Source organism: Tachysurus fulvidraco, chromosome 6 (assembly GCF_022655615.1).
Source record: "Tachysurus fulvidraco isolate hzauxx_2018 chromosome 6, HZAU_PFXX_2.0, whole genome shotgun sequence".
In the NCBI taxonomy this organism is placed as follows: Eukaryota; Metazoa; Chordata; class Actinopteri; order Siluriformes; family Bagridae; genus Tachysurus; species Tachysurus fulvidraco.
Genome location: NC_062523.1, coordinates 19,984,403 through 20,009,291, shown reverse-complemented (window position 1 = coordinate 20,009,291; position 24,889 = coordinate 19,984,403). Strand labels below are relative to the sequence as shown.

Below are 24,889 nucleotides of genomic sequence, written 5' to 3'. Positions count from 1 at the left end.
ACCTGGATAACCTGAGCATATGAGCTTTGATAAATATGACTTAATTTCCACCAAGCCAGTTCCCTTAATGTCCAGGAGCCTGTGGCCTTGACAGCACAACACAGCACAGCACAGCTTCTTCACAGGTAAATACTTTTGCATCATGTCTGAGTCACATCCATGTTTGAAATTTTGCTGAGACAAGGAAAGAGACCTTATGGATTGAATCGAGTGCTGAGAGAAATGTTAAAGAAGTTTATGGGATTCATGGTTTTTCCCCTCTTACACATGTTCACAGTAGAACAGCTGGAGATTTGATTCTTGACTGACAACATAGTAGCTTCTTTATTTCTTTACCTGTTTCTGTTTCATATAGACATATATTTATATAAAAGAGCAATATCAAGTATCAGAAATTAGGCACCCTTTTTTCCATTTTGGTTTTGCAGTATTTCCGACCCTCAGGCAGCTGAGCAAGTTTCCACTGGGAGTGTTTGCATAGTTGTTCCTCTCCCCCTCGCTGTTTTTTTTTCTCCTTCCATTGCGTCCGGACCCTCAGCAGTAAACGTGTGCAGACAAAGAAACGACTCCATCATGATATACCCGAAGCTTTACCTACGGCTCTTTACTTTCCTGGCAATAATAACTCTGCTGCCTCTTTCAGGTAAATCCTTCCTTTTACATACATCAGCTAAAACTTTCCTTTCTGCACGTTAACTATATGAAACATTACAAAATGCATTTCTCTGTATTCTGAGACAAACTACGGCTCAGGCATTCTGCTGTTTGTAATCAATTATAGATGTGCATACACAATGAAATGCAACAATATGCATATTTAGTACAAACTAATGCTATAAGCACTAAGGCTTGTTGGGGGCTTCTTTGTTTAAAGACTCAAGGTCTACATAGAATCGGTTTGGGTTTTGTCTCATGGATTGTGAAGCCTAGGATACACAAAGAACTGTATAAAAGAGTACAGTTTTAATTTGTGTGCACGGCGATGAAATGTTGATAGATTTAAAATCAGAACATTATAAACGGGATCTTTCAGTGATAAATAAGCAGTGAGTTTGTCCTTGCTTTTCTACAGTTGTACCAAAAAACATGCTTTTGCAGGCAGATGATAGCTGTGGAAGTAAGAGGATGAGCAACAAATAGCAGTTAAAAAAAAAAACAGTTAGATACCCACGTCACAGGCAGTCCTAATGGTTTGTGTTGTGTGCACAAAAATCCTTTCTATGTAGCCAACATTTTTATTTTTAATTCAGCGGTTTTGACTATTTATTAAAGAAATGGCACAATTTTTACACAACTTTATGATGTATATACCTGATATTTTTTTCTATTTAGAACTTCAGCCAAGTTCTTGGCCTATTTGGAAACTTTAAGAAAATCGTCCTGGGATCTATGAGCCTTCTTATTAATGTGCACTAATGAAGCTAATTACCAAAGGTTACAGCCCTAGTCAACCCTCGTAGCTGACAGCTTGCTAAGTGTTTATGGTCACAGGATGTTAAAATCCAGTTGGATTCTGCTTCATGGACTTTTTGGACATTTAAAGAGGAGATGACAACTGCATGTGGTCTTTGAGGACAACCTATACGCAATTGTTGGACTGTAGAACGGACGTTATTCACATAAGCACCCTTCAGTGTTTATAATAGATTATAATCACACCCTCCAGTGTCACCCAAATGAGAACGAGGTTCCCTTTTGAGTCTGGTTCATTTCATGGTTTCTTCTTCTTCCATCTAAGGGAGTTTTTCTTTGTAACAGACTCCTTAGTCACCTCAGACTTGTTCATTGTGGATAAATACAAATATGTTTAAATTTAAGTCTAATATTAATCTTGAACTTTTATATATTCTTAATCTTGAACTTGTACTATATTTCTTTTGTTCTGTAAAGCGGCTTTGAGACAACATCCGTTGTTAAAAACGCTATACAAATAAACCGATTTGAATTAAAGTTCAATTGCTGATCCATATCTCACTGCTCAGACTCATGCCTTGGGAGCCTGAAGGTGTGTTAATCTGCAGGTTATTCTGCTGTGCTCTGTGTTGATTCATTAATAGTCTCTGTGCATTTTCAAATCCCCACTGAAGTCAACTGGCAGTCAGTCACTTGGCTCACTTCTTTATTGAAAGTCATGCAGGCAAGTATTTCTATACACCTGGGTAATTGTGGAAACAATAGAGTACAGGGTTTGATGTATATTACAGTACATGTATTATTTCAGTGTTAACATTCAGGACAAGGCTTTGCCTCAGTGCTCTTAGACATAATTGTGTGGAATTGCTGTGGATGGTAGCACTTAGAAACCATGGAGATGGCTTGGACAATTGCGATTCCATCAATGAACAGTTGATGAAAAACAACAGTAAAGACTTCATGTTAGACCTGTAATGAGTAATTACACTTACTCAAAAGCTCCTTTTGACCACATTTTGACCATATGGTACACAGTGATAGAAGGGGATCAATTATAATCACAATACCATACATCACCCAGATGAGTCTGCTGCCTCTTCCTCCCCATCTCACCTCAGGGAGTATTTTCTTTCACCTCTGGCTTGTTCATTAGGATACATATACTTTTAAAATTGTAACTAAATTTACTGTATATATTCACGTAAAGCTTCTGTGAATTTTAGGTGAATACTAAATAACTATAGTCACATGATTCACTACATTTAACTCTGCACTAACATGAAAATATAAACAGTCCAGAAAGATTGACTGGATGAAACTTTGGATGAATGTGAACAGAACGTGCATTTACTTATACTGTAGGTTACGGTGAAGCTGAAATGAGACTTAATCATGTTCCAGGCAAGTGAAATTTCAGTTTAACAGAGAAAAAACGATCATGAATCTACCATGCGTATGAGACGGACACATGCTGGGTTGGGGGGTAACTTCCATTTGCTTATTCATAGAATCTGTACGGCGTGTGGAAAAATAATGATCTGCTTGTGTACATTTCTCACAATCTTTCAACATGTGTCTGGAAAGATTCCATATCTCTCTGTCTGTCTCTCTCTCTGTCTCTTTCTGTCTCTAAATGTGTTGTTTTTGCTTCACGCTGATGCCAGGATCTTGTTTTTTAGCAAATCATCAGAATGAGTTCGACTACATTTCTGCAAAAAGGCAGCATGTAAGTGCAGACAGTGAGTCCAGCTGTATTACAGACTGAGAAAGGGAAAGAGCGATTATGGTGTGGATATTATCTGTAAATAAGTAACAATGGATTTATTTCAGGTCTTTTGCGTGTGTGCTTTGAGAGATGTAGTTAGCTGGAAATTTAGCTGAAATCCATCAGCTCTGGTTAATGATGTTACCTTGAGTTGAGATACCTACAGTTAAATAAAGGCAATTAAATGAGCTGCTGATCTACATTTACAGTTACAGCAGTTGGCTGATGCCCTTATCGATAGTGATGTACAAAATGCTTTTAAGTCTCTATTGATAAGTACATTAACACTGGTTCACTAGATTACAGACTTAGGATACCATGTTCAGTTTTTTATTTCGTTTTATTTATTTATTTATTTATTTATTTTTTAACATGTACATAAATATGGAAAAAATGCCTGTTCCAAAGGAGGCACGGTGGCTTAGTGGTTAGCACGTTCGCCTCACACCTCCAGGGTTGGGGGTTCGATTCCCGCCTCTGCCTTGTGTGTGTGGAGCTTGCATGTTCTCCCCGTGCCTCGGGGGTTTACTCCGGGTACTCCAGTTTCCTCCCCCGGTACATAGACATGCATGGTAGGTTGATTGGCATCTCTGGAAAATTGTCGGTATTGTCCGTAGTGTGTGAGTGAATGAGAGTGTGTGTGCCCTGCGATGGGTTGGCACTCCATCCAGGGTGTATCCTGCCTCGATGCCCAATGACGCCTGAGATAGGCACAGGCTCCCCGTGACCCGAGGTAGTTCGGATAAGCGGTAGAAAATGAATTAATGAATTAATGCCCTGTTGTTTCAGGAAAAGGCAGGTCTTCACCCGTCGTTTGAATTTCGGACATCTAGGGGAAGTTCAATCCACCCCCTCGGTGCAAGAACAGAAAAGAGTCTTGCTGTATACTTACCTCTTACCCTGAGAGATGGTAGGACCAGTCGAGCAGTGCTGGTAGATCTGAGGAAGAGAAGTGCAGTGCGAGGAATGATGAGGGCTTTGAGGTAAGAAGGAGGTGGAGGAAGATCAGCAGTAAGGTGGTATGTGAGAACGTAGGCAGGTTGAAAACAAGTGGTGCAGCTGCACTTTGAATAAATTACAGAAGACGAATAGCATTCACAGGTCGACCTGCCAGCAGTAAGCTACAGTAATCCAGTCTTGAGATGACTGAACAAGTACCTGAGCAGCCTGTGTTGATAAAAATGGCCGAATTCTTCTGATGTTGTAAAAGAGAAACCAACATAAGCATGTCACATTAGCAACATACGAGGATTAGGACAGTTATTTATCCATGGTTAAACCCAAGCTGCGAGCTGTGACTGAGGGGGAGATTAGATCGTTGTGTAGGGATATTGCAAGATCCTGATCTGGGGATGAATCACCTGGGAACCCTTAAAATTCACTTTATAGTAGCTAATAGTCATAACAGACATCCTTTCTAGCTGTTGTCCTGCTCTAAAATAATCTATGGTCATGAGTTGCTGCTGGTTGAGGTTCAGTAATAATATTGAAAAAAAGGAAAGTAGAGAAAATTTCTGTGTATCTTAGAAAATGACCATCACAAGAATAAAAATAGTTACAGACAATTAGAAGTTTTTTTGGGCCTCTCTGCTGAATACCTCCATATGCCAGTTGCTGTGTGTTCAGTGTTGAGGAATGTGCAGCGTGTGCATTTTATGGAAATCAGTGCTCATGAATAGTGGAATAATTCAGCTGAGACTGTAACGTAACCTTCTCACAACTTGTGGTTTCTTCCTAAAGACTTTGCTGAAGATGTAAATCTAATTTTATTTCATTCATGAACGCTTCCAGATGTATCAAGTGAGAGCACGCTGCACAAACTCCTGAAGAAGAGAGAAGGTGAGTGAAAATCGAACATCTGTTCTCATGATTTTTCCAGCCTTTTCCTTAATACTTATATCATTCAGATAGGTCTGTTCCTTTTTTCATGGCTGTAATCTGACCATTAATCCATCCGTTTCTCTTTAGTCGAGGGTGAGGTGAAGGCAGCAGAGGCTGTGGTTGTTCCTCCCACTAAGGCCAAGCAGTTCCTGGCTTCTCTCAGAAGGCCTAAGAGGAACCTGTGGGATCGAAGCCGTCCTGATGTGCAGCAGTGGATCCAGCAGTTCATGTACCTGGGGTATGATGAGGCGGTGAGTTAAAGGTCTTAGTAAAACTATTGCTATTCACACATACAGTGACTTACAATGACAAAGCGACAGGATGCCATTTATCTTCAAGAAAGTTCATCACTTCCACTGACATGAACGCAGTGACGCAACAAAGCAAATACCAATAGCAGTGAATATTATATATAATATCACGATATAGTGCAGATTTACACCTACTGAATTTTATACACAAACACCAAATCTCCCTCCAGATTCTTGCATTTTAGCAGCAAGACACTTGATCTGTTGCTGATAAACATTATTACTATGGTAACAAACTGACGAACTGGAGACTAGCAGCAATAAAATCGCTGTACATGTGACGAGCTTATGAGTTCATGAAGAAGTTCATGATGTCTCTCAACTGGAAATATTTTAATGGAGGCTTAAACCTAAAAAAAGTTTCAGCTATACTTAATTCAGCTATACTTAAATTTTCTTTCATCCTCCCCCAAGTAAACATTTATACGCTCCTGTCTCCTTTCTGCTACCAATCAGGGTGGTTGATGTCACACATGCAGATTTGTCAAAGCATCTTTTCAAACTCAGTAACGTCAGAACACAGCTGAATGTCCTTGAGAAACACGCAATGTCTGAGGTAGCGTTTGATCTTCATTTCAGAGACTCGAGGCCGACCTGGCTTACTGGAAGGACCAAGCGCTCTCTACAGATCAGGGACGGCAGCATCACTACGATGAAAACGCTCCCATGGGCCCTCGATACGCCACCTCTAACAGACACGGAGCAAACGTCAACTATGACTACTATTAGCTTTCCTTTCTCCTCAGGAATGACCTCATCAAGGCTAAATCAAGTGATACATTTCTGTAATGCTGTGAGACAGCATACATTGTTAAAAGCACTATAAATATAAAATCTAATTGAACCGAACTACGTGATAAAGAAATCCTTAAAGATTTGAATGATGACATTTCTCACAGTTATCAGTAACATTATTGATTATCTTGGTCACCTGTAATACATCAATATAATCAATACTAACAGCTTTAGCTTTAGAGAACTCCTCTTTCCCTCAATAATCAAAAGCATGCTGGGATGCAAAGCAAGTAGTATAACTTGTAGAGAAGTACAGCCTTTATAGTTTTACGTAATATTTCTTTTTTTTCTGCTTTGACATACCGAAAAAGTAAATAAGTCTCTCTCCTGCTCAGACGCTTGAAGTTTTAAGTCCACAAAACAGCATTTACTTTGCAATTTAATGTTAAAATTTTAAATATTTCTTTCCTTTTGTTGTGTGTGCATGCATTTATATTCAATGATCAGTCAGCTGATATGTACAGCAAAAAAAACCAAAAACAAAAAAAAACAAACAAACAAATAAAGCTTGATATCAGGCTAACTGCTCACTCAAACATATTGCAGCAATCTTTTTTTTCACCTGTTACCAAAGAAAAATGAAAGAAGAGTGAGAGTTAAAATGCAGTATAATGTACACTGTAAATATTTTATTAAAATAACTTTTGTTTTTCACCTGAAATCAGAAAAAGCATTTGTTCTCTTTGAAGAAGTATGACAATGGCAACAGTAGACTTGGCTCAAAATCACTTAAAAAAAAAAAAAAAAAAGAAAAAAAAAAAAAAAGAGCAGAAACACGTTTCACATCATTTTCTCTTTTCTTCGGATTAGCGCAGAACGTCCCACTGCAGCACATTCATGATAAATAAAGTGGATATCACTACGCTCCATAATAAATCTCAACACCGATAACAAAGACTTTAGTTAAAAAAAAAAAAAAAGAATCACATCAAACGTAATGGCCGGCATAAATGCACAAATCACAAAAAGGAGTTTTTCACCATTTTCTTAAATAATAGGCAATTGACAAAATCCAAAGTGCAAGACGTGATACTCGGCGTCTGGTTTTTCTCTCTTTTTTTCTGAGGCACACGTTTGAAAAGCAAGAACAAAAGAGGCAGTTCTCAATAGAACAGTTTTCCAAAAACTGAGGGGGAAAAGAATCCCAAATGCCCCAGTTCATGGGGAAAATCCCTTAGTGTGAAATGGCTGCTCGAGGCCACATGGTCCCAGCATCCCTGAGAGAAAGCCTGTCCTCTAGTTGTGTCTTGGTCTGCCTTTCTTCATACGGGCTGCCTTGGGTTTGGGAATATATTGATTATTGGCTTGATGTTCCAGCTCCTTGCTGAAATATTGAATAGTTTTGTTCAGCCCCTCCTCCAATGGCACCTATAATAATAAGCACACACATGCATTACACATTACAAAACCCCCAAACAAGGAATGAGGTATCTCAGGTTGTGATTTTAATGACTGCAGAAAGCTTTTCTCTACTGGGATTTAAATGTCAGAAAAGGTTTCCGCAGCTTTTCGGCCAAACGGCAAATCTCATTCAGTTCTCCCGACTCTGTATAGAAAAATGGGAATATTGCTTGTCTGGCTCATGTGGTTACCATAGTAACTGCAATAGTAAACACAGTACATGACCACAAGGTCTGTGGGGATATATTACATCTACACACTACATATTCCTCTCAAGGTTTCTTCCTTTACCAATTTAAGGGAGTTTTTCCTTGCCACTGCTGCCTGAGTCATCTCAGACTTGCTCATAGGGGAATAAATACATACACACTGTGAACTATATACAACTAATAATAATCTAGAATTTTTATTCTGTTAATTCTTATTTCTTTTATTATTCGTTATTTCCTTTATCATTAATTATGTTTACCTTCTGCTCTATGTTTATGTTCTGTAAAGCTGCTTTGAGACAATGACTATTGTAAAAAGCGCTATACAAATAAACTTGAATTGAATTGAATTGAACATATCAAACACAGAAATCTTATATAAATATATAAATCAACATAAACACAGTCTAACTATAAATATGTTTACACACACTACACAAAAACACAAATCATTATAAATACAGTTAAATTAAACCTACACACACACACACACACACACACACACACACACACACACACACACACATTACACAACTTACACATTACAGACTCATTACCCACACGCCATAAACACTACATAAACCTACACACTACATACCTAACACAGAAATAGTTTGACCACAAATACAACTAAAACATGTCATAGCACGTTTTCCTGCAGTAAATAATCAGTATCTATTGGGTTAACGCAGCTGGAAACAGCTCAACTTAAGCTGCACACATCACAGTTTTGTGCTGCAGAAAGGAGTTAAAACTACAATCTCTACAGTGTTCAAAAGGTCTGGAAGCAATGAGAGTAGTTCATTTTAAATTGACGTACGCTTTACATGTTCACCATTACACCGAGGGCTGTAAGACTAGTGCTTTGTACAGCATGGATAGGCTCAGAATATGGAAGCAGAAAACCCTAAACATTAAGCATGCGATCTGACACAGTATCACACGTCAAACATAAACCCTCCATGGTGATTCTAATTCAAGCACAAAAAATTCTGTGCATGTTTATTTCAGTACAGTTAATAATGCAGTGTAGTGCTCACCACAGGCTCCCAGCCAAGGAGCATTTTTGCCTTGCGGATGTCTGGCCGCCGTCTCTGAGGATCATCCTGAGCTTCTGGTAGGAACTGGATATGACTGCGACTCACTGAACAGCGAGACAGAGTGAGGAAAGCAGAATCAGGGTCAGAATGATGACAGTTAAACAGTAAACTCAGAATAGACATCAGTTAAATGAGGAAGTGAAGGGAGAGCATGTGTGAGTGAGATCATTGCTTTACTACTCACCAACCAGACTTTTAATCATCTGAGCAAATTCCAGTATGGTATGTTCCTCAGGGTTTCCCTGAAAGCAGAATGCGCATGACATGTGAGCCCGACACACTTAAAAATCATCCTCCGCTTCATGCGCTTGTTGATGCGGCTGAGAAATTACATGACAGTAGATTTCACCATCAGTGAAGTATTAAAATCCATTAACGAAGGAATGAATTATTTAATTACGGTGACAATCTGTCATTTTTGCTCTGTTTTCTGGACCATGTATTCAGTTTGGATTACTTTATTTGTCCATTCATCATCACTGCCAGTGAGAATTATGTAGAAATGTGAAATGCTCTACAGTTGAAATACAAAAAAATACATGCTCTACTGATGAGATACAAAAAAATGACACATACAAACATGCTGACCATAAATACAACCAAGAAATGAAGTTATTAGATCATTAAGGAAAATCAAACTAAGTATCGAAGTATGGAATTAAGTAAAGAAATAACTGGACAAATGACTTCATATTTGAAGAATAATATTCATTATTCAATATTCAGTCAAATACTGAAGGTATAATTCTTATAAGAAAATTTAGACAGTGGGTAAACATTCCCTATTAGACAGTAGGTAAAAATGTCCCTTACATAATGACAGAAATGTCTTAGAAATTCAGTCAAACAACCAATTAATAAGTAAGATTCTCACCAGGTTAACAGGACTGCTGATGTTACTGTTCATCAGGGCCACAAGACCATTCACAAGATCACTGAAAGAAAGGAAGATGCATAAAAAGGCTACAAAGCAATACTGAGCATGACAAAGCTTTCGGAGGCTGTGGCATTATGTCTTGCTTGTCTACAACCACAACACTGAACTCTGGAACACTATCCTACTCTGGAAACCCCAGTTAAAATGTTCTGGCTCCACCACTTCATCAAATAGCACCTTTATTCCTCCCACTTATGTCTGTCCTCATCTACTGTAATGCCTTCTGAATCGAAGTGACAGCGCTGTTTTTGGACTACTGATAGGAAGGTTGTGAGCTCAAATCCCAAGACCACCAAGCTGCAACCACTGGGCCCTCATACAAGCCCTAACTTCTCAACGTGCATAAATAAAATAGAAGCTGCTTTAGAAAAGGGTGTCTGCCAAAATGCTGGGAATGGAAAAGAATGCAAAACAAGGTGAAAATCTCATTTAAAAAAAGTGTGCAAGGAAAAGATCGTGTCAAACCTGTCAGTTGTATTGAATATGATTATTTAAATCAGACACTTATATAACAAAGGCACATCAGAAAACTTTATATATAAAAAAAAAAAAAAAAAAAAAAAAAGGCTACTTAACCAGAAGATATCAAAACCCATTCTTTGGGGAAAAAAACGTCTGAAACTAGTTTTCACTATGAATCTTTGAATAGCAAAATCTTCCTTCATAGCTTTTATAGTCAGTCAGTGAGAGTGATAGTCAGACCACAGTAAACATGACAGTGAAGGTGACTGACTCCTTACCTGACATACTGAAACGCTCTGGTCTGAGATCCTGAACCATAAACCTAAAAAAGAGAAGATGATACACAACATGTGTTAAAATGATATCATTAGAGGCTCCATTCTCCATACATTGAAACACTTAAGAGTATTGGGCTGTAGCATAAAAAAAAGAATAAATCACTGGACACCAGTACAGTGTGTTGCTTTAGGGCATTGTGCGCAGAAGCTCACCGTCAGGGGTTCGCCCTGTAGAGCCTGCAGGATGAAGTTACTAACCACCCGGCCATCGTTCATATGCATGCGAGAACCAAACGTGTTAAAGATCCGTGCAACTCGCACCTCTACACCCTCCTGAGAACACAATAAAGAAACTTTATTTGTGCGTGTGTGTGTGTGCGTGTGTGTATGTGTGTATATACAAATATAAAAGAGATTTTATAAAGAAAAAAAAAGACATTTAATTAAAAAAAAACTACTGAAAAATAATTTCTAAAAATCAGTCATTATGAGCTCTATGTAGACTAATGGAAAAACATGAAACTCTGATCTATTTTACATTAAATCACATATGTGGGTATTAGCAGACATTATGACCCATTTTGTAACGACCCCAAACAAATTGACAACTGCAGTTTATGGAAAAACCACAGTTTATTATTATGTAGATAGATAGATAGATAGATAGATAGATAGATAGATAGATAGATAGATAGATAGATAGATAGATAGATAGATAGATAGATAGATAGATAGATAGATAGATAGATAGATAGATAGATAGATAGATAGATAGATAGATAGATAGATAGATAGATAGATAGATAGATAGATAGATAGATAGAAAGAAAGAAAAAAAGAACTTCTTTCTAAACTGCAGAAGGAACACAGTATACTGGTGAAGTGTAGCTCAGGACCAGGAAGACGGCAGTGACCTGAATCTCACTGTACTGTACCCATGAAGGTGGAAAAAATAAATTCCTATCATAAGGTCAGCTTTTCAATTAAGGTATGTCGTGTGTGTGTGTATGTATGTGTATATATATATATATATATATATATATATATATATATATATATATATATATATATATATATATATATATATATATATATATATATATATATATATAGGTATACAAGTATATATGCTGGTCTTTGTGTGTTCACATTTGTGTAAATTGAGCGGTAAAGTGGTATAAGTGGACGTGAGAAGTAATCTGATTAAAACCTGATTAGACAAGGAGATGGCAGGAGAACTTGACATATGTGATGACAGTATGCTAATAAAAGACTAGCCTGAGGTAACAAACAGGGTTGACTGGTAACAAATCTACACTGGACGTGTTGCTCCAATGCATTCCCTGCTTTAACAGAGATAAAGTGAGAAAGGCACAATAATAACAGCCCCTACTCCTGTAACACTGGCATTATGGATTTGTACCTAATTTAAATAAGACATGGCCAAAATATCAGTTACTGAAGAATCCAAGAAAAGGAGAAAAAGAGTGAGTTATACAGATATATTGCTCTTTATATAACTGGAGGATTTCACCCATATCAAGAAATCATTAGGAAAATATTTAGAAGAAAAACGACCCAATCAGCTCTGTGCTTCACACACAAAAAGCAGACTGTCTCTGAGCTCGACTGTAAAAGTAAGACAACATAACGTTACATCAAACTGAGCTCCTGTTTCAGCTGGGGAGTTCAGGCCTCATCCCCATTTTGCATTAATGGCAAAGAGATGAAGACAGCTTGTCTTAAAAATCATCTCTGGTTTATTCGGTTATCTGTCCTTCTGAAAACATTTCCATGATGGTCATGTAATTCTATGCGTGTATAAAAGAGTGAGAGAATGAAAGTGATGACATTACACAGCAAGCCTGTCTCTGACAGCATGAAGGAGATAAGAAATTAACTGATGATGTGACAACAAGATTTCAGATCCAGCCTGATCCACCAAAGGCTGTTGCCAATCACTTAAAGAGATAGTCAAGAAAAATGTTTTTGGCAAAATGGCATTTATCTCATGTAACATTTTCCTAATGGGCTTTAGTGCAGGTTACAATCCATGATTACAACAGCATTTATACCCAAATTACATGTTCCTCTTCTTTTTCTTTTTGGAAATACTACTGCTTCATTTAATAGAGCCCCCAACCAGGTACACTCCCCTCCAAATATGCTTTTTCCTGTAGTTTTTTTCTCAGGATATTCCAAATTATATTGGTCAGTGACTAGCTCGCTGAGCTTCATGTTGGTTTATCTTTTTAACAACAAATGCAGTCGTCACAGATGAAACCCAGACCTCAGACCAACAATCGATCTAACAGAGCACACCAGGGCAACAAGATAAAAAAAAAATAAAAAAATGGTGTTCAAACTAAAGTTGCCATGCTGTAAGTTGTTGAACTCATCTCGATGTAAATACCAGAAAATGGAACCTGAAATTTAGATTTTTCAATTCAAACCTAAATGTCTTCAGTGTACAGTAAAAACAAAAGTATTCCAATACATTCATGAGAGAGACAGAGAGAGACAGTAATGTGAGATTAATATGATGTATCGAATTCAAATATACATAATCCACAATGAAATACTGTTGTATGCTAATAAGCTCCAAACAAATGCAGATGTAAATGCAGAACAGAACAGAACTGTGTTCACTTCAGGACGCGAGTACATTTCTGCACACTGCTATAGACAGATAAAAAGGGTGTTTATTTAACCAGCTTATAGGCTTTTGTCCTCTGTCTTTTTTGTAGCTCATGATATAGTACGTTTTGCTCTAAAGGCAATACTGCACTGCAACTCTAATGAATATGAAAACCTCAACTGAATTCTTCTTACAGCTCTCCAGAGTGAAAAGCATCAGATAAAGCAAAACTACATGTTTATCAAAAGCCCCACTACAGAACTGCCAACCCTCCAGAGGAATAATGTGTAGTAGTGGGGCAGGAAGGAGCCTTTATTACAGTTTAGAGCATTAAGAACTGTAGAGCGTGAGTTTACAGGCTCAGTTGCTTTAATAATGATGTAGACACTTGGAAAGTTCACTGACAGGAACAAAAAATGTTTTAATTCCCACTGACTCCAGGATTTACACTTTACTGGACATGACAAAATTTTTACCACTGCATGATTCTTATATAAAAAAAATCAAATAAATAAACTATTACTACACAAAATTAAGCTCCAGTTAAGATTTATAAGTTTACTCCCCAGCATTCTTTGCCCCATTTCTAATACCAGTGAGTTCCTCACCTGTCTCTCCCAACAAAGAGTACTGTATATAAACCCATTATTAATGAGTAGATCAGCAGTAACACTGAGATGTACCTGTTTCATGTATGCGTAACACATAGTTTCAGCCACACGCTTCCCCTCATCATAACATGCCCTCGGTCCGATCGGGTTCACGTGACCCCAATAGTCTTCATTCTGAGGATGGACCTCTGGATCTACATGTACACAAAGAGCAAATCATTAAGCTACATGTTAATTTGATAAGATAAGCTGTCCTTATATTCACACACACACACACGAACATGCATCACAAATATAGTACACGGCCCTAGAGAACTCACTTTCACACACCCTGCTGTGCCTAGCCAGCTGAGCAATGCACAGAGAGGGGGGGGGCTAAAAGAGTGTGTGTGTGTGTGTCTCATTATATGGGAGTCAATCTGCGTGTCAAATTGAGATAGTCAAGTGTGTCCTTCAGCTTCAGCTCACCACACAACACTTGTCTCTTTGCTTCAAATCACTACAGTGTCCTAAAGCACAGTTTTCTTAAAGGCTCCCCTGAAAATAACCAATCATTACAGATGCATAACAGTCAGTGTTACTTTTTTCATCTTTTCGTCTCAACTGAGCAAAAACAGAAGCCTTTAAATTCCGTTTAAGATTTGAACTTGGACAGTGTTTTGCACCTTGTTGGAAGCTGATCATATTTACACATGCATCGTTAAGCAGAAAACTTTCATTAGATACTCCCATACCTCCATACACCTCTGATGTGGATGCAAGCAGTAGTCGAGCACCCACACGCTTCGCCAGACCTGAGAATAAAGAACACCAAGAAGAGAGACGCAAGAATAAGGCAGAGTCAAGGTACAGCTATTGAAAAAGGAGGAGCTTTAACTCAGGCAGTAATCTTCTTTATAAGCTACAATATCTGTGCAAAGTACATTAAAGCGTGTGAGTTCACAACGAGCACGTAATTTCTGTTACTTCCCTTTTCCTGCTGTTTGCTGATGGAGAAACTGATGCAGGATTGGGTAAAGGGTAAATTAGAGAGTAAAGGTGGACCAGTATTGAAGCTAGAATGAAGGGATTCTATTGATCTTTTCCAGGAAACACAGAATAAAAAAATTAAAAAACACAGACTGCTAACAATACTTACCAAGCATATTCAGAGTGCCAATAGTGTTGGTTTTAAGGGTCTTGATTGGATTATACATGTAATTGGGAGGTGATGCAGGGGAGGCCAAGTGATAAATCTGATCCACTGAAAAGGGAAAAAACAAAACAAAAAACAGCAATGCTTCAGAAAGAACTATAAAAGGCTGCGCATCATCTTTATCTTCTCTTAACTCAGAGGTCGTATTTTATATCTGAAATAATTATCCCAACAGGAGCACATTTGGTGTAACAATCAATAAGGAAATATATACAGCCTATAATTTTTACACCTTTTGGTTAATTCCATACTTGCTTGCTAAGGACAATATAAACAAGCATGTAGGTATGGACAATTATTTCATGTTGTATTATTATATGTATGTATAGTTATTTCATATTTCATGTAAAAAAACATCTGTTAAGTCAAAGTCGGCTACTGATTAGTTACTTGTAGTCGATATACAGTAATAGCACGTTAATATCATGTTAAGAATGGTAATAAATCATTTTAAATAAACTTGTTTCAAAAGCACAGCCACTGTTCTATTTACTAATAATATAAGCAACTTCAATGAAATACAAAAACCAGAATATGTAAGTTTTTTTATACAAGAAAGGCACTAATTCTTTCATTTTACACACTACTGAAGTATTATACTATTAATGACAACTGATTTTTGCTAAACAAAACTTGAGAGAGAACAATTTCCTTGCATGGTTCCATGTGAAAATCTTTTGTATAATCTTTAATCTCTGTACCTCAGTTACTGCTCTACAATGTAATGTTGTTATGACAGGATTACAACTATTCATAAACAGTGTTATCTTTATAGCCACACCCATATATCTCTCTGGGCAAAGAATTTAATTAAAACGTCAAGTCGCTTTTCCTTTTTATTATTTCAGACTGTGTAAGAGCGCAGGAATACTCACCTTCGATATAGAGCGGTTCTACTACATCGTGGTTGATGAGCTCAAAGTTCTCATGGCCGATCCAGTGCTCTACATTGCGCTTGCGGCCGGTAAAAAAGTTATCCACCACAGTTACCTCATGACCGTCCATCATCAGTTTATCAGTCAGGTGGGAGCCCACAAAGCCTGCACCACCAGTGATCTACAGCAGAAAGGATGAATTAAATGTCCAATTCACCAAAGAACGAGAGGGCTAGCTTACATCAGTAATCGTAGCTGGTGACATTAAATACGACTGAATGCCTTCCACTTATTCATCGATCTCATTAAATGCCTCTACCCGTCGTATAGACGTGCGCTACTCACATGCTAAACAGCCCTAGTGAAAACAAATTATAGCAATTTCTTCTCATCCTTGCCATATCTCATTGCCAAGTCTAGACTACAACTTCATATCTGTTCGCTTGATTCATTTGTCTATTGAGTGCACTACATTGCAGAAAAAAATGTGACAATGCATTTACAAGCTTAGTATAGACTTCAATTTGTAGGAGAAAATAACAGAAGACGACTTTACATTTTTCCATTGATGATATACACACTGCCTTAATGACAAGACACTCCTGAGCCTCTAGTCTGGAACTTTAGTGAAAATAAAATGTTCAAATGTAAAGGAATTCTTGTGTATTCTTACCAAAATCCGCTTGCGATCCTTCTCCGAGAGAAACTTCACAGGTGGATACTTTTGTGTTAAACTGGAAAATAACAATCAGGGTTTGAAGAAAACTTGCTCCCGAATGACACACACCCTACTGCGATGTTCACGCATCAGTGACTCGCAGTGATAAAGTAAATGGAAAGCAACACAACAAAATTTACAAAAGTTGAGGCGAATATGGAGTGACTTCTAATGAGGGTAAAGAGATCCCACACTGCTACTGCTCATATGATATGACAACAAACCTAAAACCCAAACACAAAAACACCAAACCTCTCGTCAGAATGTTTCAAACTTAGAGGCATGAAGTGCTAAGAGCAGAAAACATGCAGAAAACATTAATATAAATTCTTTAATTGTTTCAGGATGAAAAGGCCAACAATTACGAAATTGATATTCCCATAACTGAATCAATTTATTTCTCTTAGACTAACAAGAGAGATGATGGTGAGGAGTAATAAGAACTGGTGGTGATCATCTGGTTCAGCTATGACCTTGAGCTTTAAATCAGCAGCTGCATGAACTCCACTAAACACACCAGCATTGGTAGCTAAATAATAAAACCAACCTCATCCAGATGGTGACATTTTTGGAGACTGTCATCACACAATTAATCATGCGCAATGTTGAGAATCTCAGATGGGACGTCAAAGTTAAATTGGACTTCTGTATTTTTCTGTTCAGAAACCCTGGTCCCTTGAAGCCTGTTAATTCGGCAGACTATTCTGATGTGTTCTGAATTATTAAACACTTAGCTAAGTGCCATTTGCAAGCACTTGCAAATCTCTATGTATGTGCATTTTAAAAAGCAGGCTGCCAATCATGTAAGTAGCAGAAATCAGGCCATCAATGTTGAAAGTAAAGAAAAAGAAAAGAAAAAAAGATACACCTACACGTATATAAAAAAGAAAAGGTGCTTGAACCTTAGTTATTCCATGTAATGTTTTACACATGTATTGTTTGTATTCCATGTAATGTTTAACACAAGACCATGTACTTTAAATAATTTGGGAAGTAATAAGTAAGCTAAACCTGAGCATAGAAAAGTCAAAAAAGAGAAAAGGCTACTGAACAACAGACTTGTAGCTACTCTTAAAGGTCAAGATCAAAAAAGATCAGAAAGATTTTTGTGCAATCTTTGCACTTAAGCTCCTGAATCCTAAATTATGATCTTGCATAATCCTGCCTTAAAATAATCTATATATCTACATATGTGTGTGTGTGTGTGTGTGGGTGCGTGTGTGTGTGTGTGTGTGTGTGTGTGTGTGTGTGTGTGAGATATAGTCTCTCTTAAGCATGATAAGTCCCATGAGATAGCAGTGCTGTTCATACTCCATGCGTCAACAACTATATCGGAACCATTCATAAAGAACAAGTGCTTTGATTCGTGTCTCAATTCACAAAATTCTGCTGCAGGTACTTAAAGACACAGCATGTCAGCGAAGGCACGTAAAAAATCAATAAAAAAAATATATATAATAATTTCATGATGATGGTGAATGCAAATGTACCTGAGTTCAAGATCCCGAATTTTCTCTCTTAAGGGTGCAATAGCCTGTAATGATAAGCAAAACAAAGATAAAATCTTGCAAAATAACAGATAAACCAGTAAAATATCACAAATATGTTCGGCAATTAACTAGTGAATTTGTAGGATTTTTAAGTGTTACAGTTAAGCAAAAACTAATTAAAGGGGCAATCGCAGATGGGGCAGACATAAAAAATAATTACTTTAAATAATTAAAGATTTATCATTTACACACCAACAGGGAAAATATATTGCTTTTTAAGAAGCCTCTTCATTTGCATGCAAAAATGTATTTCATTTATAAGGTCAACTAGATATGCAGATCGCATTCTGCTGATCGGTTTCTTCCTTTGTTGAGTAGCAGCTGCAAATAGGTTATGATGATAAGAGTGGTGTCTGGCGTTAATGTAAAACCACTGAGCACTTTATTAGAATAAACTAATGCCATATAATCAAACAAAGTGATATTCAACATCTTCATAACAAATATATATATAAAAAACATTACCCCTACATTTAACTGAATAACTGATCGAACCAAAATTAGACGAAATTACATGATTAAAAATTATTTTTTTACATGATTAACTTCCTCTTGTATGTGTGCTGTAGTGTAATCTCCCAATACCTTGGACAACAACTTTTTTTTTTTTTAGGAACCCAAAAATGTGTTTTGGTAGTTTCTCACCAAGTATCAGTCTGAACAACTGAAGTGACAGAGAAGGAAAAAATAAAGCTCATCATCACAAACCTCATCTATCCTCTGCTCAATCTTCAGCTCACTATGTTCCTGAATCATCCTGTGTGAAAGAAAGAAAGAAAGAAAGAAAGAAAGAAAGAAAGAAAGAAAGAAAGAAAGAAAGAAAGAAAGAAAGAAAGAAAGAAAGAAAGAAAGAAAGAAAGAAAGAAAGAAAGAAAATGAGATGGGAAGGGAAGGGAAGGAAAGTGAGGAAGAAAAGAAGGAAAGTAAGGAAGATAAGAAAGAAAGAAAGAAAGAAAGAAAGAAAGAATAAATCGAACTGTGGAGGTAATGTTAAGTAGATGTTGTATACCTCAATTTGTCTACTATAATCATCTGATTAATTCATAGTGAAATACTCCTTTCCTTCCTATGTGAATGAGCATTTTATTGGACAAGTGTTGCTACTGTAATAGCTGAACTTTAACCATTCATTCTGATCAGGAGATAAAAGATCGACTGTTTATCCTTCTTTCTTAAAATACAGGTAGGGAAAATTGCTTCACTTTGTTTATTACAATTTAATTCAGCAAGTAATTCTGCTGACTGTTACAAATACATTTTGTACATTATGAATCTTTTATATTTTTTATTTATTTCTTGCTATTTTTCTGACCCAGCAAATGTTGCAATATATGTTTGTCACAGGTTTAGGTAAGCTTCTGTTCCTTTTACTATACTCATGGAGTGTATAATCTTTAAAACATAAATGACATCCAAAAGTCACATTTTTACCTCATGTTGGTGTAGGTTCCCCAAACAGCTAAAAAAAAAAAAAAGCAGAGAAAAAAAGGAAAGGGAATGAAACCAAGAAAACATTAATAACAGGCATCAATAACACTAACAACATGTCACCAATGTAATAGATCTTATTGACTTATTTGAATGCAGGTAATATGTGGTCACCGACAAAAATGTACATCTGCTTTTGTAGGTTAAACGAGCAACTTTTACCTTTGTAAACAGACGGTAAGCTAAATACCTCATCCACTAGAAGATTCACTTACCATCCGCTTTATTAGGAATACCTGTACGCCTAAGTCATGCAGTTATTTAATCAGTCAATCATGTGGCAGCTGCACAATGCATAAACGATGCAGGTCAAAACCTGCAATTAATTTGCACATCAGAAAAACGGAGAAGAAGTGTGATCTCTGTTTAACCCTGGCATACAAGAAAAAAATAGAGGGTCTGCAGGCTAAAACACCTTGTTGACGAGAGAAAAAATGACAAGACAAGAGTCTGTGCTCACGAAAGCCTCAGATTCGTGTTCTTGACTGACAGGAGTGAAACCTGTTATGGTCTTTTGCTGTAGTAACTCATCTGTTGTGATGCTTTCTGCTCCCCACGGTTGTAAAGAGTGATTATATGATATTATAACCTTCCTGGCAGCTCAAACCACTTTGGCTTTCTCTCTCATCAACAAGGTGTTTCCACCCATAGAACTGTCACTCACTTAATATTTTTTTCTCACCTTTCTGTGCAAACTCAAGGGACTGTTGTGTGTGAAAATCCCAGGAGATTTGCAGTTTCTGAAATACAAACCACCAACAACCATGCCAGGGTTACAGTAACAGAGATCACACCTTTATTCTGATGATTGATGTAAACATTTACTGAAGCTCTTGATTTGTATCTGCATAATTTAACGCATTGAATTTTCTGCACTTTAACAGCATTACTTGCAGGAATGCAATACATCTGTGGAACCAGTCAGGTTTATTGGTCAGCTGATACACTGATCGATTCCTAATCAACAATATATTTTAAAGATCAGACACTACCTCAAGTCCATCATTAATACTAATTAATTTTTCCTTTTTCTAATAGAAAACTGTATTGCAAAGAAAAAAATAATTATTATGGTAGCAGGTATGGAATAAGACAGAATATTGTCCTGATACTGAAGCAGTACGCAGTCTGGCTTGTGAAATTAACTGACTGATTGTGAAGGTAAACTAGAAAAGGAAGCAATATCTGTATGCTCTGGTAATTTAATCCTGATACAGCATCATAATGATTTCATGCATTAACCATCAAGTACTTTATCAAATATTGTTCAACAGTATAACAAAAAAATAGTGATAAATAATTTGCTGAGAAGGATGTTCAGCACCACGGAGAGCTCATCACAACAGATAAACGGAGACATTAACCTGATTGTGTGCAAGAAGGTGTAACAATAAAGTAAAAAAAAAAATCTATTATTTTGCTTATGAATATTATGGAATATTTCAATGAAACTATAGTAAATTGAACTTCTTACTTTACTAACATAAACACTGTGTAAGCAATGAAAAACTATCAATGTCACCAAAGATTGTAACCTTTTCTCAACACGCACACGCACACACACACACACACACACACACATAAATAAATAAAACATCTGCCATCATTAAAGTAAAGTGGATCGCTTAAGAGTTAGTAACAACTGTGTTGCCAAGATGTGACAATTGTGAAAAAATATATCTTAACAAGATCACAGTGTTTTAGAAATGTATGTAAGAATGATCAATGGCCTTGTTACTCTGCAGACTGACTTGACTTTGTTTGCTTAATTAAAAGGCTACCTTTTGACATCAAGACTCCATGCCTCTGAAAAAAAATGTATTTCCACCATAATATATAACAAGTATCTGATATAGATTTATAGTCATTTTTAAATAGAGTGAAAAATACTATTAAAAGCTGTGAGAAGGGTTTTTTCCCCATATTGCACATGACTTAACATTCAGCACATAATGAAATAAAGTGCTCTGTCTTATATTAAAAAAATGTGCAAGCTTTCTCTTTGCCCTACAATATATATATTTTTTTATTTTTCTCTTTGTATAATCAGACTTTTTCAATTTTCAAGACAAACAGTATCATTTGAGTACAACACCTGAACATCACGCCCATATGTACACCATGTATTAATGCACACAATTGTGTAGAATGTCTTTTTATGCTGTAGACAAGAATAAGGACTATAGCTACACAACAAACCAGATCTTGGAACTCAGATATTTCATTGATTCCCTTATTCTCTATTAATGTATTATTACAACTAGCTAGCTAACTAACTCACCATGTGTTATTAAATGAAGTTACTTTCAATCTAATAAATTATGTTTTTCTGCATTTTTTATATGATCCTGATATCAGCTGGTAACCACTGACGATCTGATATGGCTGGGCATTCAGTTAATAATCAGACTAACTCTTGGCAAGCTTCTGAAGACAGGTTACCAGAGGTGAGGACATGATGTGTTTTACGTGTTTGTTCAGACGGCAAAAAAAGGTCTTTCAAAATTTTGTTTGTTTGTTGCTTTTAAAATACATCAATCGAGGTCTATCCTAAAATTTAAACACTGCAAACCAGTCATATCTCACTAAAATACATAATGGTAAAGATTTAACAAAATAATTTTAATAAGTAAACTATGATATAACCACCAGCTGTATTCTATTATAGCCTTGCTTGCACACAATTTTGTGAAGGTACAAATATGTTGTTTGTGTCAAATACTTGTTACATGAGGACTTCCAGCAAGCTGTAAGCAAGTTCTGTATTTGAGTGCACAACAACAAAGGGACAGATAAAGCTCACATTTCTTTTGAGGTAGTCAATTTTTACGATGAAAGATGACATGTGCTGCCTTTTAATCACATTATGATGTTCTTTATATGAAGGTTATCTGCACAACAGTCAGACTTCACAGACAATCATGTCCTGTGTTTAAATCCAAAATCTGTTTCTTCTCAGTGAACATCACAGTAGCTCTGTTTTATCCATAAAATAAAATAAAATCCTGAAATATTTATCTATTTAAGTGTGAGGAGTAAAAGCAAGACTTTTATGAAGCTTTGCTTTTTGTTTGGACAGCAAATGTATCAAAGTTAGAGCTTCAGGAGCTTTGATTCAGTCCTGAGAACTGATTACTGTCTGTGTGAATTTTTGCATGGCTTCGGTGTGTTCATGTGAGATTAGACTGCTTCTCACCTCTGAAAAACATGCTGGTAAATTGACTGACTATGCCAAATTGCTTCTAGGGCTCTCTTTGTGTGTGTGTGTGTGTGTGTGTGTGTGTGTGTGTGTGTGTGTGTGTGTGTGTGTGTGTGTGTGTGTGTTGCTTTCCATCTAGGGTGCATTCTATAAGAGCAGCATATTTCCATAATTACACTCAGCTGAACGCCTGGCACAGTTCATACGCAGCCTAACCAGTTTAGCAGGTGAAATGAAGAACAGGGAAACAGCAGAAGAATAAAAAAAAAAACCTGACACAAGACTTTAAAGTTTGTTGTATAACGTGAAGTAGCCGTGTGATGTGATGTAAGTATTGTGTACTCACAGGCGATGTATGCGATGAGACCGAGGGCGACGAGCAGCTTCATGATTCTTCGGTTAATGACAGTAATGAACCAGGGCATCCGCATCATCTACATCCAGCACTGAGGCCAGAAGTGAAGCCTCCTCACACACAGCTACTGCATTATTCCCTTCTGACAAACGCTCCACGACGACTCGTACTTTTAACCCCTTTCATTCACTCGCTTCTATTACTGTCTCTTTAAATAAAAAGCAAGCAGAACACTTTATAACGCTGGCGACTACAGGAGCCCGAGAGCATGTACATGTACCTACAGGTCCTGTTTCTGTGCTGCTAGCTAGCTGGCTAACAGGCTAAAGCAGCTAACAGGCTAAAGCTGTAACTGATAAACGTCTATAGAGGAAATCAAGAGGTTAAGCGTTCACAGGCATTTGTACTTTCGTCCTATTAACCGGCACAACAATAATAATAAAAAAACAATACACTTTTCTTGGTACACACAAGAACCTCCTGTTAGCTTTGCTAGCCAGTCAACAGCTTGTTAGCATAAACGCATGAAGTCAGTGAAGACATTTCACTTGCTGCTACAAGCTGCTTCTTTCACTTTTTTTAAACTAGAACTTGGCTCCGTAACACTAACTGCTGCCGCGACCTACTTCTTCAATGTCACCAGCTATTTATAACTGAAACAAGAGCGCAAAGACACACCGTTTTTGCTCATTTGGTTCCTGATGCGGCCATAGACAACCGAACGATGATTAAAGTACTCGATTCATTATCCTGCCGCCGTAGCATCAACGTTTAGCCATTATGCAAACCGAACGAATGTGCACAAATACAGTAGTGTACTCGTTATAGCAGGTTCATAAACACTTATATACGATGTGTTTTCTATCACACAGAGTGTATAACTAAAGCTAAGAAGCGAATTGTTTACACTGGTAGGAGAAAGCAATCGAGTACAGATTTCTTGATCAAGAGAACAGAGCTTCATTCATGGAGCATAGACAGCACAGCAGTATTCTATTCACACATAGGCTACTTCATACAGTATTTTTCCATCTCACATACTTTTCCATATCCCAGCAGGTATGCTAGTTAAATGAAACATAGAATAAAGGAAAGCACATGCATTTAATTTTTCACATGGTGATAATTGTGATTATTCAATTACATTAAATAACATTTCTAACACAGAATCAGAATCAGAATCATAAGGAGCTTTATTTCCAAGTATGCTTGTGCATACAAGGAATTTGTTTTACATTCACATGCTTCCAGTACGAAGCGATGACAACAATACACAGACAATAAAAACAAGATAAGGATTAAAAAAAAAGGATTGAAATTTTTTATCACATTTGAATGCCGATCACAACGTTACAGTCAGAATCATTTTTGTTAGCTAATTAACTAGCCCCTGGAAATAGCATCTTATTTAGGCTTAATTGATGAGTTTATAAGTATGTGCGTTAACAAACCAACAGATCTTGTCAAATTTTGATATATTGTGCACTGTATCTTAAAGCTAACTTTAATAGTGCTTTACATACTGAATTTGAGATTAGATTTTCTAATGTAATGATTACACACACAAAAACTATATTTTCCCTAAAATACTAATATCTTAGAGCCCAATAAAATTTGATGACCATGATCACTTTCATCTCCTCCCCACTTCTAATTACAGTCCTACATTTGTAATATAATTTTATTTTTTATTCACTGTTAGGAAGAG

General features: G+C 36.8%; 2 protein-coding genes across 4 annotated transcripts; one reads left to right on the top strand and one right to left on the bottom strand.

Moving 5' to 3' along the window:
* The first annotated feature begins 485 nt into the window (after positions 1-485).
* ecrg4a (ECRG4 augurin precursor a) lies at positions 486-6,826 on the top strand. Its single transcript, XM_027164607.2, has 4 exons — positions 486-643; positions 4,970-5,017; positions 5,147-5,310; positions 5,950-6,826. Exons 1-4 carry the CDS (start codon positions 574-576, stop codon positions 6,097-6,099), a joined length of 432 nt encoding a protein of 143 aa, XP_027020408.1. The 5' UTR covers positions 486-573; the 3' UTR covers positions 6,100-6,826.
* uxs1 (UDP-glucuronate decarboxylase 1) lies at positions 6,775-24,080 on the bottom strand. Of its 3 annotated transcripts, none has more exons than XM_027164604.2 (16): positions 23,860-24,080; positions 23,173-23,389; positions 19,571-19,598; positions 18,848-18,896; positions 18,080-18,123; positions 16,545-16,605; positions 15,872-16,052; positions 14,940-15,044; positions 14,536-14,595; positions 13,874-13,995; positions 10,766-10,885; positions 10,553-10,596; positions 9,750-9,810; positions 9,060-9,117; positions 8,816-8,919; positions 6,775-7,533 (listed from the first exon to the last, which is right to left on the bottom strand). In XM_027164604.2, the coding sequence occupies exons 2-16, from the start codon at positions 23,258-23,260 to the stop codon at positions 7,402-7,404; spliced, it is 1,257 nt and encodes a 418-aa protein (XP_027020405.2). In that variant the 5' UTR covers positions 23,261-23,389; positions 23,860-24,080; the 3' UTR covers positions 6,775-7,401. The 3 variants fall into 3 exon arrangements, with proteins under 3 accessions (XP_027020405.2, XP_027020407.1, XP_027020406.2); XM_027164606.2 differs by adding an exon at positions 20,310-20,367 and having other exon boundaries at positions 23,173-24,077; XM_027164605.2 differs by having other exon boundaries at positions 23,173-24,080.
* Between the last annotated feature and the right edge of the window lie 809 nt (positions 24,081-24,889).

Excerpts from the sequence above, each read along its gene's own strand:
- ecrg4a (XM_027164607.2), top strand. The coding sequence starts at position 574 with ATGATATACCCGAAGCTTTACCTACGGCTCTTTACTTTCCTGGCAATA. Across the intron at positions 5,018-5,146 it reads ACTCCTGAAGAAGAGAGAAG|TCGAGGGTGAGGTGAAGGCA; the intron begins GTGAGTGAAAAT and ends GTTTCTCTTTAG. Across the intron at positions 5,311-5,949 it reads ACCTGGGGTATGATGAGGCG|AGACTCGAGGCCGACCTGGC; the intron begins GTGAGTTAAAGG and ends TCTTCATTTCAG.
- uxs1 (XM_027164605.2), bottom strand. The coding sequence starts at position 23,260 with ATGATGCGGATGCCCTGGTTCATTACTGTCATTAACCGAAGAATCATG. Across the intron at positions 18,897-19,570 it reads GGAACCTACACCAACATGAG|GATGATTCAGGAACATAGTG; the intron begins GTAAAAATGTGA and ends TCTTTCACACAG. Across the intron at positions 15,045-15,871 it reads AGAACCGCTCTATATCGAAG|TGGATCAGATTTATCACTTG; the intron begins GTGAGTATTCCT and ends TTCCCTTTTCAG.